The 17,500-nt window shown below is 47.3% G+C and overlaps 1 protein-coding gene across 13 annotated transcripts in view; it reads right to left on the bottom strand.

Moving 5' to 3' along the window:
* The window catches only part of LOC143292529 (tensin-3-like), a 433,846-nt gene that overhangs the window by 93,096 nt on the left and 323,250 nt on the right, over window positions 1–17,500 (bottom strand). For all 13 annotated transcript variants that reach the window (XM_076602904.1, XM_076602906.1, XM_076602903.1 and 10 more), the window contains one exon: window positions 13,405–13,443. In XM_076602904.1, the coding sequence (XP_076459019.1) occupies window positions 13,405–13,443 (39 nt within the window). The remainder of the gene's footprint in view (window positions 1–13,404; window positions 13,444–17,500) is intronic.

Raw genomic sequence — 17,500 nt, forward strand, 5'->3', positions numbered from 1 at the left:
GAAGAGGGAGAGAGAGAGAGGGGAGAGAGAGGGAGGGAGAGACAGAGAGGGAGAGAGGAAGAGAGAGTGAGAGAGGGAGAGAGAGAGGGAGAGAGAGAGGGAGAGAGAGAGAGAGAGGTGGTGGGGTGGGGGGTGGGGGGGGAGTTGAACATAAAAAAAACGAACGAGGCATAACTCGCCCAGTTTGGTCAGTGTTTTGCACGTGACATGACATTTACGTCAACACCACCACGACACACACACACCGACACACACACCGACACACACACACACACGCACAAAGTCAAAGGGACGTAATAGACCCATTTTCCGGGCTTTTCAGACCCACCACATTGGAGGTCCGCCCATCTGGGTGATTTTTTTTTCAAAACGACACTTGTGAACATGACAGGGAGGGGAGGTGAGTGGCTGGGGGGGGGGGGGGGGGTCGGGTCGGTTGCGGGTGGGGGTGGGGTGTGGGGGGGGTCGGGTGTGTTTAGCTGGCTGGCTGACAGAACACACACACACACACACACACACACACACACACACACACACACACACATCATACAGAACCCTTTTTATCCTCGCCACCACCCTTACCTCCAACCTACCCCACCCCTCTCCCTCTGAAGTCAGTAGCGCACGAACGAACATTGATCGCTTTAGAAACTGAATTATCCACCACCCCCCCCACCCCCCCCTGTACCGTACTACTGCTATCACCTCCCTCACCACACCCTGCTAGCAGCAAGTTCTCCACCACCACCACCACCACCACCTGTACTCCCAGCCCCCATCTCTAGTTCTTTCTCCTCTTTTAAGTTGATTTCTCACCTCCACGGCTTTTTTTTTTTTCCCCCATTTCTTTCCTTTGAAAGACGATGATGGTTGTTTTGAGTTGTGAATGCACTGAGAACTGCATTCAAACCGTGTTCGAACAGGCCTGTGTCGTGCGTGTGTGTGTGTGTGTGTGTGTGTGTGTGCTTGTGGTGTGTGTGTGTGTGTGTGTGTGTGTGTGTGTGTGTGTGTGCTTGTGGGGTGTGTGTGTGTGTGTGTGTGTGTGTGTGTGTGAGAGAGAGAGAGACACACACAGAGAGAGAGAGAGAGAGAGAGAGAGAGAGAGAGAGAGAGTTTGAATGTTTTGAATGCAGGTGAGCATCAAGGTATTGGGAACTAAGCGGAATTTGTGTGAGACTCACAGGCGAATCTCTATCTGTGTGTGTGTGTGTGTGTGTGTGTGTGTGTGTGTGTGTGTGTGTGTGATGGTTTACAGTGATATTCTCTGGCTCTCACCTTCCCCCCCCACCCCCGCCCCCCACTCTCCCCGCCCTATTTTTTCTGCCCCCCGGCCACGCACCCTTTTTTTTTGTTCTTTCTTTCTGTATCATTCATCCTTTCCTTCCCCCCCATTCCTTTTTCTGTAATATAATCATCTGAAGGCAGCGGATGGATCAAGAAGCAACAACAACAACAACAACAACAAAAACCCCAAAACAACAACAACAACAACAAACACAAACAAGAACAAAGACAACGATACTTGCCTACCACTTTGTACCAAGTTGTCCTCTTTACTAATTGTATCCGATAAACTCGGATGCCTTCCTCTCTCTCTCCCTTTCTCTCTCTCTCTCTCTCTCAGAAAACCACATAAAATAAATGAAAAGAAAAGAAAAGAATAGACGCCAACAAGGAAAGCTGAAACATTGTGTGCGCTTGGAATGGGGAGGAGGGGGTGATGTGGTAGTGTGGCGAAGCGAATAAATTATAAAGGACTGGGAAACTGATGAGTGGAGCGAGGTACGAGGGCTTCGGGGAAAGGTTTCCAGACATTTCAGGCACTGACAACCCGCGCTAGTACATTACATAGCATTGCTCTCTCTCTCTCTCACACACACACACACACACACACACTTCAAATCCCTTCCCTCCCCCTCCCCCCCCCCCCACACATTCACAGCCACCCACATAATCACATGTACATTCACACCCACACCCACACACACACAGTCACATAGTCCCCCACTCCTACCACCCTCCACACACACATTCACAACAACCCACACAGTCACACGTACGTTCACACACATACACACTCACAATGACGCACCCACATTGACAACCACAACCACACACACACACACACACACCCAAACACACGGACCCACACACACACGCAACAATGACTTCACTGTGCACTCAGTCACACCAGCCAGCTGAAGAGAACCACAAGTAACCTATTACACCCATGACCCCCCCACCCACCCCCTCCCCCACACACACACACACACCCACCCCGTCCCCCTTCCCTCCAGCAACTATCAGATAATTATTATAATTGAAAAAAAAAAAGTGTAACGACATAAAATTATAATTTCTGCACTATAGTGTAATGGCTTACACTTAATGGGTATTTCCAATACTCTCTCTTCTACCGAGAGAGTATAACAAGGGAAGTTTCAGTTTCAGTTTCAGTAGCTCAAGGAGGCGTCCCTGCGTTCGGACAAATCCATATACGCTACACCACATCTGCCAAGCAGATGCCTGACCAGCAGCGTAACCCAACGCGCTTAGTCAGGCCTTGAGAAAAAAAGAAAAAGAAAAAAAAGGAGGTGAATAAATGATATATAAGCAAATAGATGTAAAACATGAAGACACACATTCACATATACACCCACACATGCATAACAGATATGCACCGAACATGCAGTTGCACAGATATGAAAGCACAGTCAAATACATATAAACGTACATGATCTCCAACACACACACACACCCCACACACATTACCCTGCACCTCCTCTACCCCCCTCCTCCACACACTCATTTCTAGTCTACGTATCACAGCTTCCACGGCGCACACACACACACACACACACACACATAACAAGGGAAAACTTCGCGATAGGCTGCCCGCGAGCGAGGATCGCCACTCCCACAGTGCTGTTGAGTGAGTCGTGACCACTGTCCAGTTTCAGTTTCAGTTTCACTTTCTCAAGGAGGCGTCACTGCGTTCGGACAAATCCATACACGCTACACCACATCTGTTGAGCAGATGCCTGACCAGCAGCATAACCCAACGCGCTTAGTCAGGCCTTGAGTGCATGCTTACATATTTGTGTACCTATGAAAGTGGATTTCATTTTACGTAATTTCGCCAGAGGACAACACTCTCGTTGCCATGGGTTCTTTTTCAGTGCGCCAAGTGCGTGCTGCACACGGGACCTCGGTTTATCGTCTCATCCGAAAGACTAGACGCTCAGTTTGATTTTCCAGTCAAACTTAGGAGAAAGGGCGAGAGCGGGATTCGAACCCACACCCTCACGGACTCTCTGTATTGGCAGCTGAGCGTCTTAACCATTCTGACCACTGTCCAGCCTGTGTCATTGGGCGCGCGACCTCCCAGCATGCATAATTATTATCATCGGCCGAGTTCTTTACGGACACGAAGGCACACTGAGGCCCTGACGCTGTTTTTGTTGTTGTTGTTGTTGCTGCTCTGAATGGTATGACAACCACATCGTCTTGTCCCTTCAATAACAACACAGCCTCGATTAAAAAAAACAACCCAAAAAACAAAAACAACAACAATAACAACAACAACTCCATTTCTTTGACGGTAAAAACAGGTCACACACACACACACACACACACACACACACACACACACACACACACACAGTGAAAAGACGTTAAAACTAAAGAACGAATACACACAATCAGGTCCTTTTTATTCATAAACATGAATACACACAAATACTCACACACACGTGCGCGCGCGCGCTCACACACACACACACACACACAATCAGATCCTCTTCAAGAACACACAATCAAACAGACACATGCACATACAAATAAACATGCACGCACACACGCACGCACAACACACACACACACGAACACACATAAGTGGAAGTGGGAGAAGAATGAGTGCGACAGCTGTGCCTGTTGGCAGTTTGAACACTCAGCTCCTCAGCTTTCGCTCTCTCTCTCTAACGCAAAGAGAGAAAGAAAGAGAGAGAGAGAGAGGGGGGGGAAGAGGAAGAGAGAGGGAGAGGGAAGAGAGAGGGGTGGAGGAGGGAGAGAGAGGGAGAGAGAGAGAGAGAGATAGGGGTGGAGGAAAAAGAGAGGGAGGGAGAGGGAGAGACAGGGGCAAGGTTAGTCAAGGAAAAGCAAATATGCCAGCTCTCGTAACCTCTTACACTACCTCCGGCTTGACACCAAAAAGGTTTGCACAAGAAGCGAAAATAAGAGAAGTCTTTCGAACCAAGTTTTGCTTGTGTTACTATTTCTTCCCCTGCATTTTTCTTTTGTGTGTGTGTGTGCTCTTCCTTGACTTCCGGAGGTGGATGTGTATATGTGTGGTGTGTGTGGGGGGGGGGGGGGGGGGGGGGGGGCGAGGGGGAGGGGGGGGGGGGGCTGAGTTAGAGAGAGATAGAGAGGGGAGAGAGACAAATGGAGAGAGTCAACAGAAAATAAGAGAGAATGAGACGTAGACAGACAGACAGACAGACAGACACACACACACACACACACACACACACACACACACACACACACCAAAGAGAGAGAGAGAGAGAGAGAGAGAGATGAACAACCGACGCAACAACTCCCTGAAATTCAAACACACATCCCAAGCTGTAAGACAATGTACGTCGATCTTGAAATAAGAGTTGAAGAGAGTGTATAGCGACCCATTGACCAACATCCCTAAAAGTCACGATGTTCAAAAGGCTTGGGTGTTTGTTCGGTGAATGTTGCAATAACATTGATGTTGTCTCTTGTCTGCTTTCATTATCCTTTTCGCCCCCCCTCCCCTGCCCCCATCCTCCCCTTACAAAGACTGGAGCCAATCACATTCCCCCTTACATGTGACAGCTTCCAATCAGAGCATGCGGACCAAAAAGGATGTGGCACGGCGCAGGTCCACAACAGAGCTTAACAGTGACAATCGTTTTTTACCATGAAGTAGTTTTTGGCTCTCCATACCCGTGTGTGCTGACACACACACACACACACATACACACACACACACACACACACACACACACACAGAGAGAGAGAGAGAGAGAGAGAGTGTGTACATATGCCTATTTCATGATTACTAAACTTTTTTTCTGGTATCTACTGCTCTTTCTTTCTTTTACTTTTTCTTTCTTTTGGACTGGTTTAAAAAAAAAGTTATGCCGCTCGTAAAACGCACTATCTGAAAATAAAAACAACAACAACGTTGTTTACACAAGTGAGTCAAAAAAAAAAAAAAACACACACAAAAACTGACATCACACACACACACACACACACACACACACACACACACACACACACACACACAATCTTCAATCGACGACATACCTTCAAGACCACCCAATAACAACTGCGCATTACATTTAAAAAAAAAAAAAAAAAAAAAATCATACCACGCATAATGCACTTTTCACCCAGCACAATGGACGGAGGGGAAGAGGGAGGGGGGTCGGGGGCGCGGGGGGGGGGAATAGGGAGGATGGCGGGGGGGGGGGGGGGGAGAGACAAAAAAAAAAAAAAAAAAAAGAAAATCCGTGGATAAAAATAAAAGAAGCAAAAAAAAAAAAAGGGAAACACAAAACAAAGCAAACACCTCTGAAAACGGGTTGCGGGGAAAAAAAAGGTGAAAAGGTAGGCCAGAATGAATAACACCACCGTCATTTCAAAGGAGGCGGGGGGCGGGGGAGGGAGGTGGATTTAATTGGTTGATGAGAGAACTTGGGAAGGTGGGTGAGGGTGAGGGTGAGGGTGGAGTGGAGGTGGTTCTAGCGTGGGAGATAGATGGGTTGGGGGAGGCGCGGGACGGGGGAGGGGGGGGGAGGAAAGAGAGGGGGAGGGGGTCCATGAGCACTGAGGCCAATATTGATGTTTCGGGGTAGCAGCCTGTTAATTAATTAATTATATGTACATGTCCGTACAAGTTAAAAGTATCGACTAACATAACAGAAAGCGGGAAGATTTGATTTCCTTTTTTTTTTTCTTCTTCATAATTATACCTTTCACCATCTCTCTCCACTTCCTTACCTGCACCCCCACGCCCCCTCCCCCCCCCACCCCCCCCCCCACACACACCCCACCTCTCTCTCTGTGTCTCTCTCAATAGAGAGAATGTAGCAATTCTTTGGCTTTAAATATAGTACATTCTCTCGTATGTTATTTTTATGTGAATATTTTGATTTCATTTTCTCTTTGCCCCCTGAGGGCTGGGTGTAAAAAAAAAAAAAAAAAGAAAGAAAGAAAAAGGCATAAGCATGCTTATTGCACTTCATTCGCTGAAAAAGAAGCTCTCTCTCTCTCTCTCTCTTTCTCTCTCTAGTCCTGTGATCTTCTTGGTTTCAAGTTACTGACTTGCTCTCCCGCTTTTTTTTTTTTTTTTTTCTTCTGAAAGGTTTGCTAACCATTTCACTGATCGACGCAAAATATTTCAGACTTTTCCACCCGCACTCTCCTGTTTTGTTCTGTTTTCTCTCTCTCTCTCTCTCTCTCTCTCTCTCTCTCTCTCTCTCTCTCTCCCCACCCCCCTGTGAAAGTTAAAATTCCACCTCTGTATTAGAAAGCTGAACTATAAGACAGCCAAAGAGGCGCCAGACCTTCTACAGTGTGTGTGTGTGTGTGTGTGTGTGTGTGTGTGTGTGTGTGTGTGTGTGTGTGTGTGTGTGTGTGTGTGTGTGTGTGTGTGTGTTGTGTGTGTTGTGTGTGTGTGTGTGTGTGTGTGTGTGTGTGTGTGTGTGTGTTGTGTGTGTGTGTGTGTGTGTGTGTGTGTGTGTGTGTGTGTCTCTCTCTCTCTCTCTCTCTCTGTTGTCTTCAGTTTAACGTCTTTCCACTTGAAGTGTGTGTGTGTGTGTGTGTGTGTGTGTGTGTGTGTGTGTGTGTGTGTGTGTGTTGTGTGTGTGTGTGTGTGTGTGTGTGTGTGTTGTGTGTGTGTGTGTGTGTGTGTGTGTGTGTGTGTGTGTTGTGTGTGTGTGTGTTGTGTGTGTGTGTGTGTGTGTGTGTTGTGTGTGTGTGTGTGTGTGTGTGTGTGTGCGTGGGGCTGGGTGGGTGTATGGGGTGTTCAGCTTTAAATGGGGGAAACTCACAGCTGGAAAATATGATGAATTGCAGGAAGGAAAAATTGGGTCAGGCGTGCTGAGTTTGAAAGGGTATTATTATCATTATAATTATGTGTCTGTGAAGGAGGTGGGCGGAGGGGGGGTGGGGGGCTATACATTGTAAGGGAAGGAGGAAGGGGGAGAGAGAGAGAGAGGGGGGTGCAAGGGAAGGAGGAGGAGAGAGAGAGGGAGGGGGGCAAGGGAAGGAGGGGAGAGAGAGAGGGAGGGGGGCAAGGGAAGGAGGAGGGGAGAGAGAGAGGGAGGGGGGCAAGGGAAGGAGGAAGGGGGAGAGAGAGAGAGGGGGGGCAAGGGAAGGAGGGGAGAGAGAGAGGGAGGGGGGCAAGGGAAGGAGGGGAGAGAGAGAGGGAGGGGGGCAAGGGAAGGAGGAAGGGGGAGAGAGAGAGAGGGGGGGCAAGGGAAGGAGGAGGGGAGAGAGAGAGGGAGGGGGGGCAAGGGAAGGAGGAAGGGGGAGAGAGAGAGAGAGGGGAGGGGGCAAGGGGAGGAGGAAGGGGGAGAGAGAGAGAGGGGAGGGGGCAAGGGAAGGAGGAGGGGAGAGAGAGAGGGAGGGGGGGCAAGGGAAGGAGGAAGGGGGAGAGAGAGAGAGGGGAGGGGGGCAAGGGAAGGAGGAAGGGGAGAGAGAGAGAGAGAGGGGGGCAAGGGAAGGAGGAAGGGGAGAGAGAGAGAGAGAGAGGGGGGGGCAAGGGAAGGAGGAAGAGGAGAGAGAGAGAGAGGGGGGGGGCAAGGGAAGGAGGAAGGGGAGAGAGAGAGGGGGGGGGGCAAGGGAAGGAGGAAGGGGAGAGAGAGAGGGAGGGGGGCAAGGGAAGGAGGAAGGGAGAGAGAGAGAGAGAGAGAGGGGGGGGCAAGGGAAGGAGGAAGGGGAGAGAGAGAGAGGGAGGGGGGCAAGGGAAGGAGGAAGGGAGAGAGAGAGACAGAGAGAGAGAGAGAGAAGGGGTGGTGGGAGGTGCGAGGGAAAGAAAGAGAGAGAGCGAGAGAGAGAGAGAGAGGAGGGAGGGAGAGAAAGAGAGAAAGGAAGAGAAAGAGTGAGAGAGAGAAAGAGAGAGAGAGAGGAGGGAGGGAGAGAAAGAGAGAAAGGAAGAGAGAGAGAGAGAGAGGAAGGAGGGAGGGAGAGAAAGAGAGAAAGGGAGAGAAAGAGAGAAAGGAAGAGAAAGAGGGAGAGAGAGAAAGGAAGAGAGAGAGAGAGAGAGAGAGAGAGAGAGAGACAGGGGGTGGGGGGTGTAGGGGGGGGGGGGAAGGAGGCCCGATCTCTACTTGCCACACAAAAATAATTGATTTCCATCCACTTCGTTTATATCACACCATTGTTAAAAGTTAACCTCGGTTACTACAGCCAATCATTTGAGCAGTCAACTTGACTGTCATTACCTTATCATTGCGGTGACACATAAAGCAGATTGTCATTGTTTTTAACTCTCTCCATACGAAAGAGACGACGTTAACAGCGTTTCACCCCAATTACAACCATCAAAATATTACAAGCGGAAGGCTCTTACACTGAAGAGGTGAATGTTGACAAAGAATACCACAATTCTGACGACGGAAGCTAAAGGTTGGGTCATAGAGACACCCACTGGACATCCGAGGGGTCTGTGTAGAGGAGAAGAGAGGACTGGCCGTACTGAGTAAGTTAACTATATTTTTTTTAACCGATGTGGTGTGGTGTATTTGAATCAGTCCGCACTCGTCGACTTCTCCTTGAAACTTCGCGTTTGAAGTGGTGTGGGGGTGGGGTTATCAAAAGTACACACTGGAGTAACATCCGCTTGGAATTCTTCGAACTGCTCACAGCAGAAATCGAAATTTGCTTTACGGCTTGTCATACTTAACCCAGAGACCTGTATAGTTGACTTAGTGCGCAAGGGAGAGAGAGAGATAGCGCGCGTGAGAGAGAGAGAGAGAGAGAGAGAGAGGGAGAGAGAGAAAGGGGGTGGAGAGAGAGTGTGGGACGGGGGGTGGGGGGGGGGAGAGAGAGAAAGTCCGCTTACGCAAACACTGGAAGGCACGCACGGATAGGTACATTACACGCATGCACATGATCGCACGCCCGCATACACACACACAGACACACACACACACACACACACACACGTACACTCACTCATTCACACGACACCTCATAAATAAGCGCACCTTACATCCAATAATGACACCTGACGCTTCAGGCGCCAGTTTTTTTTGGGGGGGCGGTAGTGATATACTGAGCTACGTAAAAACGATATCACGTTAACATTCAGACTAGACAGGAACCATTATATCTCTCGTTTCAAGGATGTCCACTCACCATTCAAAGTCAGGTTGATGTCTCCGTGTTGACAAATATATATATATATATATATATAACATTCTGCTCCGACATTCACAGAATCCGGTTCACCGTCATGAACTCTTCTTGCTTCTTCCCACACACCCCGGACACACTTACACACACGCACACACGACATGCACACGCACACACACATACACACACACACACACACACACACACGCACACGACACACACACACACACACACACACACTACACACACACACACATACACACACACAGACACACACACACGCACACGACACACACAGACAGACACATACACACACATACACACACATACACACACACACACACACACACACACACACACACACACACACACACACACAGACACATACAGACACACACACACACTTCTTTCTGAGAGCTGATAACTGTGGGTGAAACTGAAAGCGATAAACAAGCTCTGACATTCGCAAACAAAATTCGCGCACTCGGTAACGCTGACTCATAGAAGAACGAACGGATGCACATGAAATAAACCTTTTTTTCTTCCCCCCTCAATTTTTCCCCCCAGATGAGTTAAGGAACAGGAGAAGAGATACAAATAGTAAACAGTGGTAACTCTCTCCATTCACACGGAACACAACTTCAAGTCAGTGCTGCTTACGCTACCGATTCAGCTAGCACACAGGTAAATAAAAAAGTACATTGGAACAAACCCAGGCAATTTAAGGAGGAGAGATAATTATGAAAAAAGAAAGGATGCCGTCGACGATGAAGGTAATCATCATTATTTGTCATCACTGTCATCGCCCTAACAATGGATTTTGTATTTGTATTTGTATTTCTTTTTATCACATCAGATTTCTCTGTGTGAAATTCGGGCTGCTCTCCCCAGGGAGAGCGCGTCGCTACACAACAGCGCCACCCATTTATAAAATTTTTTTTTCCTGCGTGTAGTTTTATTTGTTTTTCCTATCGAAGTGGATTTTTCTACAGAATTTTGCCAGGAACAACCCTTTTGTTGCCGTGGGTTCTTTTACGTGCGCTAAATGCATGCTGCACACGGGACCTCGGTTTACCGTCTCATCCGAATGACTAGCGTCCAGACCACCACTCAAGGTCTAGTGGAGGGGGAGAAAATATCGGCGGCTGAACCGTGATTCGAACCAGCGCACTCAAATTCTCTCGCTTCCAAGGCGGACGCGTTACCTCTAGGCCATCACTCCGCTATATGAAGGTGACGACGATGAAGACGATAACAGCAAGAACAATAATGATTAAAAAAAACAACAACAAACAAACCGACCAATTCTACTACTCAGATGAATAAACAATGAGGTAAGGAGAACGACTGATTAACAAAAATATAGTAAAGAGTGGTGAATCTCTCCATTCACGTGGGGGGGGGGGGGGGGGGGGGGGGCACAACTTCAAGTCAACGCTGCTTATGCTTCCGATTCAGCTGGCACTAACACGGGCAACCAAAATTGTACAAACCCGGACACTTCATCAAAAAGGGAAGCGCCGGGCCTGTCATATATACCGATCATTTGACACGTGCACAAAGCAGCAATAAGAGAAGAAATGTGCCAAAAAACTGAGCTTGAGTTCTTGACGTTGACTGTTCAGGCACATATAGTGTTATAACCATAATATAAAAATCCGGACGGAAGTATCGAAAAGCCTATTTTTTGTCCTCAGTGAAAAGCCACCGAACACGCACACACACACACACACTCTCTCTCTTGTCAGGCTGCCATTAGCTAGCTGTAAAACAAATATATAGTTATAATAACTTGTCTGAAGGAAGTATCCATAGGCCTTTTTCTTTCGGGGGAGGGGGGGGGTCCTTATAACAGCAATCCAACTCAATCTTTTTCTCTCTTTCACGCTGTCTCTCTTCTCTCTTTTTCTCACTCCACCCCTCTCTGTCTGTGTCCCTCTCCCACTCTCTCACTCCCACCCCCCTCTCTCCATTTCCGCCCATCAACGAGGCGGATACGTGAAAATCATTTTTCGTTCACCGCTGGGGGACAGGAACCCTTTCAAGAAAGGTTATCACACACACACACACACACACACACACACACACACTCACACACACACTCACACACACACACTAACACACAAGCTATATACACGGACACACACTGACATACATACATACAGACACACACACACACACACACACACACACACACACTAACACACATACTAACACACACAACCTATGTACACGGACACACATTGACACACACACACACACTCACACACACACACACACACACACACACACTAACACACAAGCTATATACACGGACACACATTGACATACACACACACACACACACACACACATACTAACACACACATACTAACACACACATACTAACACACACAACCTATGTACACGGACACACATTGACATACAGGCACACACACACACACACACACACACACACACACACACAAAGGGCACCCAACACATAAAAGCATGCGCGCAGGGATGTTGCGCCACGCTCACACACACACACACACACTCACACACACACACACACACACACACACACACGTGCGCACACACACAAACACACACACACAAGTACGCACGCGCTCGCGCGCACACACAAACACAAACACACACACACACACGGACCTCAGAGTTACGTACGTAAAATCATTTCTGTGAGGAGTATGATTGTACGATTCTTTCGCAATGCTGATCCATCGGCTGTCTCCGTCATTGTCAAACCTTCCACCTTCGTGTCGGTTTCTTCTGTCCTGTGTTGTTCTGAGTGGTTGTCATTGTTGTCAATATTGTTGTGTTTATCTTCGTTGTTGATGCTATTGTTGTCGTTGTTTTGTTGTTGTAGGTGTTGTTGTTGTTGTTGTTGTCGTCGTCGTCAGCATTGTTGCTGTTATTGTTGTCGCTGTTTTGTTGTCTTTGTCATTGTTGCTGTTCTCAACTGCAGTTGTAAACGTTGTCGCTGTTGAGGTGGTTGTTGTACTGATGATGTTGTTGTTGTAATGCTGTTGTTGCTCTTGTCGTTGTCGTTTTTAACTCTCTCCATACGAACGGCGAAAGAGACGACGTTAACAGCGTTTCACCCCAATTACCATCATCAAAATATTGCAAGCGGAAGGCTCTTATACGAAGAGGTGAATGTTGACAAAGAATACCACAATTCTGACGACGGAAGCTAAAGGTTGGGTCATTCAGACACCCACTGGACATCCGAGGGGTCTGTGTAGAGGAGAAGATAGGGCTGGCCGTACTGAGTGAGTTAAAGGCCTTGTTTTTGTTTCTGCTGCTGCAGCTGTCGTTGTTGCTATCGTTGTCGTTGTTTTTGATGTTACTGTATCTGTCTCTAGCGTAAATACTGTTGTCGTTTGTCGGTGTTGTGGTGGTGGTGGTGGTTGTCAGTTAAAAAAAAAAAGGTATCTACACATTTAACCATCGTATAAATCCCAGAAAGAAAAAAAAGAAACAAGATGACTGGAAAGAACTGAATTTTTCCTATTTGTATGTCTAATTTGGTGTCAACTGACAAAGTATTTGCAGAGAAAATGTCAATGTTAAAGTTTACCACACACACACACACACACACACAGACAACCGAACACCGGGTTAAAACATAGACTCACTTTGTTTACACAAGTGAGTCAAAAAAGGAGTGGTATTAGTATTATCATTAATATTTTCATTGTTGTTGTCAGTGGTAGTTGCGGTAATAGTAGTTTGGTTGTTTTTTTTTTTTGTGTGTGTTTTTGTTGTTGTTGTTTTTCTTGTTTAGTTTAGTTTTGTCTTGCACTTCAACCTTCTTTTCATTGTCAAAATAATGTGTGTATTTTCGCCATTGCGTTTGTGTATTGCTTGTTACATATGAACGAGCACGATATAAGCTCATGCTTGTTGTTGCTCAAGTCTTATTAAGTAAACGCTGTATTGCACCTTGTTTCTTGATATTAAAAAAAATGTTTAAACCAAAAAAAGGAGTGGAAGAGTACTCACAGATCTGTCGGTCTGAGACTTGGACAGTGCTTCGTTACTCTGCAACAGAAGAACACAAGCATTGTTGGAAATGACACTGAAACTGGTCATGTAATGAACAAGATGGAAAAAAAAAAAAGAAAGAAAAAAAAGAAAGAAAAAGAAAAGAAAAGTGTATGTGTGCGTGTGTGTGTGTGTGTGTGTGTGTGTGTGTGTGTGTGTGTGTGTGTGTGTGTGTGTGTGTGTGTGTGTGTAATCGTGTTTGCGTGTGTAATTGTGTGTGTGTGTGTGTGTGTGTGTGTGTGTGTGTGTGTGTGTGTGTGTGTTATCGTGTTTGTCTGTGTATTGTGTTTGTCTAATGTGTGAGTGTGAGAGAGAGTGAGAGAGTGTGTGTGTGTGTGTGAGTGAGTGAGTGAGTGTGTGTGTGTGTGTGTGTGTGTGTGTGTAATCGTGTTTGTGTGTGTAATTTTGTGTGTGTGTGTGTGTGTGTGTGTGTGTGTGTGTATGAGAGAGAGAAAGAGAGAGAGGTAAAGAGAGAGAGAGAGAGAGAGAGAGAGAGAGAGAGAGAGAGAGAGAGAGAGAGTCTCAAACTCATCCATTCATTCCTTTGGAAACTTATATACCCATTGGCTCCTTTCTTAAAACCAGTAAAAAAAAAATAAAAAAAATCACCCAAAAAACAACAAACAGAAACACGTGAGAAGAAGAAGGAGAAGTAGAGAGACAGAGAGAGAGAGAGGTGAACCATCATCAATACATTCAACGTTTACACAGAGAGATACAAAATCAACCAAAAAAACAAAAGCAACACAGTTAAACGTTCATTAAGCAGGTTTTTAAAACAAAACAAAACCAAACCAAAACAAAATCAACAGCACCACAATCATCAAGGAATCAACCGGGAAGTGTGATGATGACTCATGCAAGCTGGATTGTCTCGCCATTAACGGAATGGGACACAGAAGCCTTCCTCTCCCCTTTCACCCCTCCCCTTTATCCCCCACCATCCTCCTCTCTTTATCGATATCCCATTCCTCTGTGCACCCCAATACAACCTAGTATCATCCCCCCCCACCCCCAAACTGCGCCCCCCCCCACCCCCATCCCCCGACCCCTCTCAAAACAGACAGACAGGCAGACAGACACACGCGCACACACACCAAGAAAACTTTCCTGAACAGGAAGATGTGTAGAGAATAGAATCCCAAAGCCAGCACTGAGACAGATGCACACACCCCATACACAGTACACCCTACACACACCACACACACTTCACCCACACACACAGTACACTCTACACACACCACACACACTTCACACACACACACACAGTACACTCTACACACACCACACACACGTCTACACACACCAAGAAAACTTTCCTGGACAGGAAGATGTGTAGAGAATAGAATCCAGAAACCAGCAGACAGATGTAACACCCCCCACACACAGTACACTCCACACACACACACACCACACTTCACACACACCAAGAAAACTTTCCTGGACTGGAAGATGTGTAGAGAATAGAATCCAGAAACCAGGAGACAGATGTAACACCCCCCACACACAGTACACTCTACACACACCACACACACTTCACACACACCAAGAAAACTTTCCTGGACAGAAAAGATGTGTAGAGAATAGAATCCAAAAGCCAGCAGACAGATGCACACACCCCACACATAGTACACTCTACACACACCACACACACTTCACCCACACACACAGTACACTCCACACACACTTCACACACACCAAGAAAACTTTCCTGGACAGAAAAGATGTGTAGAGAATAGAATCCAAAAGCCAGCAGACAGATGCACACACCCCACACACAGTACACTCCACACACACCACACACACTTCACCCACACACACAGTACACTCTACACACACCACACACACTTCACCCACACACACAGTACACTCTACACACACCACACACACTTCACCCACACACACAGTACACTCTACACACACCACACACACTTCACACACACACACAGTACACTCTACACACACCACACACACGTCTACACACACCAAGAAAACTTTCCTGGACAGGAAGATGTGTAGAGAATAGAATCCAGAAACCAGCAGACAGATGTAACACCCCCCACACACAGTACACTCCACACACACCACACACACTTCACCCACACACACAGTACACTCTACACACACCACACACACGTCTACACACACCAAGAAAACTTTCCTGGACAGGAAGATGTGTAGAGAATAGAATCCAGAAACCAGCAGACAGATGTAACACCCCCCACACACAGTACACTCTACACACACTTCACACACTTCACCCACACACACAGTACACTCTACACACACACACCACACACACTTCTTCACACACCAAGAAAACTTTCCTGGACAGGAAGATGTGTAGAGAATAGAATCCAGAAACCAGGAGACAGATGTAACACACCCCACACACAGTGCACTCCACACACACACCACACACTTCACACACACACACACACACACAGTACACTCTACACACACCACACACACTTCTACACACACCAAGAAAACTTTCCTGAACAGGGAGATGTGTAGAGAATAGAATCCCAAAGCCAGCACTGAGACAGATGCACACCCCCCACACACAGTACACTCCACACACACACACCACACACTTCACACACACACACACCACACACTTCACACACACACACACCACACACAGTACACTCCACACACACAGTACACTCTACACACACCACACACACCTCTACACACACCAAGAAAACTTTCCTGGACAGGAAGATGTGTAGAGAATAGAATCCCAAAGCCAGCAGACAGATGTAACACACCCCCACACACAGTACACTCTACACACACCACACACACTTCACCCACACACACACACAGTACACTCTACACACACCACACACACTTCACACACACACACAGTACACTCTACACACACACCACACACACTTCACCCACACACACACACAGTACACTCTACACACACCACACACACTTCACACACACCCCACACACAGTACACTCCACACACACCACACACACTTCTACACACACCACACACACTTCACACACACCAAGAAAACTTTCCTGGACAGGAAGATGTGTAGAGAATAGAATCCAGAAACCAGGAGACAGATGTAACACACCCCACACACAGTACACTCTACACACACCACACACACTTCACACACACACACACACACAGTACACTCCACACACACCACACACACTTCTACACACACCAAGAAAACTTTCCTGGACAGGAAGATGTGTAGAGAATAGAATCCAGAAACCAGGAGACAGATGTAACACCCCCCACACACAGTACACTCTACACACACCACACACACTTCTACACACACCAAGAAAACTTTCCTGGACAGGAAGATGTGTAGAGAATAGAATCCAGAAACCAGCAGACAGATGTAACACACCCCACACACAGTACACTCTACACACACCACACACACCTCTACACACACCAAGAAAACTTTCCTGGACAGGAAGATGTGTAGAGAATAGAATCCAGAAACCAGGAGACAGATGTAACACACCCCCCACACACAGTACACTCTACACACACTTCACACACACACCCAGCTGCCTCCACACATACCCTCTTTCTGTTCTGCTACACCTTTACGTTCCCACTTCGGCACTTCATGCATGCTGATTCCAACACTCGGCCGGGACGGTACTGTAAGCGTCACGCTGCTGGCACATGGCGGGTACGCGCGTGCGTGCGTGTGTGTGTGTGTGCGTGTGTGTGTATGTGTCTGTGTGTGTGCGTGTGTGTGTACGTGTGTGTATGCGTATGCGTGTGTGTGTGTGTGTGTGTGTGTGTGTGTGTGTGTGTGTGTGTGCGACTATCTGGGACGGAAGGATGATGCAAAATGCCGAAAAGAGAGTGAGGAACAGAAAGAGAGAGAATGAGAGACAGACAGACAGGGAGAGAACGAGAGAGAGAGAGAGAGGGGGGGAGGGGGGCAAAATGAAAAGAAAGTGAGGAACAGAAAGAGAGAGGCAGAGAGAGCGAGCGAGAGAGATGAAGTGGGGGGGGGGAGGGAGAGACACAAAGACAGAGAGAGCGACAGAGCGACAC

This window comes from Babylonia areolata, chromosome 18 (assembly GCF_041734735.1).
Source record: "Babylonia areolata isolate BAREFJ2019XMU chromosome 18, ASM4173473v1, whole genome shotgun sequence".
In the NCBI taxonomy this organism is placed as follows: domain Eukaryota; kingdom Metazoa; phylum Mollusca; class Gastropoda; order Neogastropoda; family Buccinidae; genus Babylonia; species Babylonia areolata.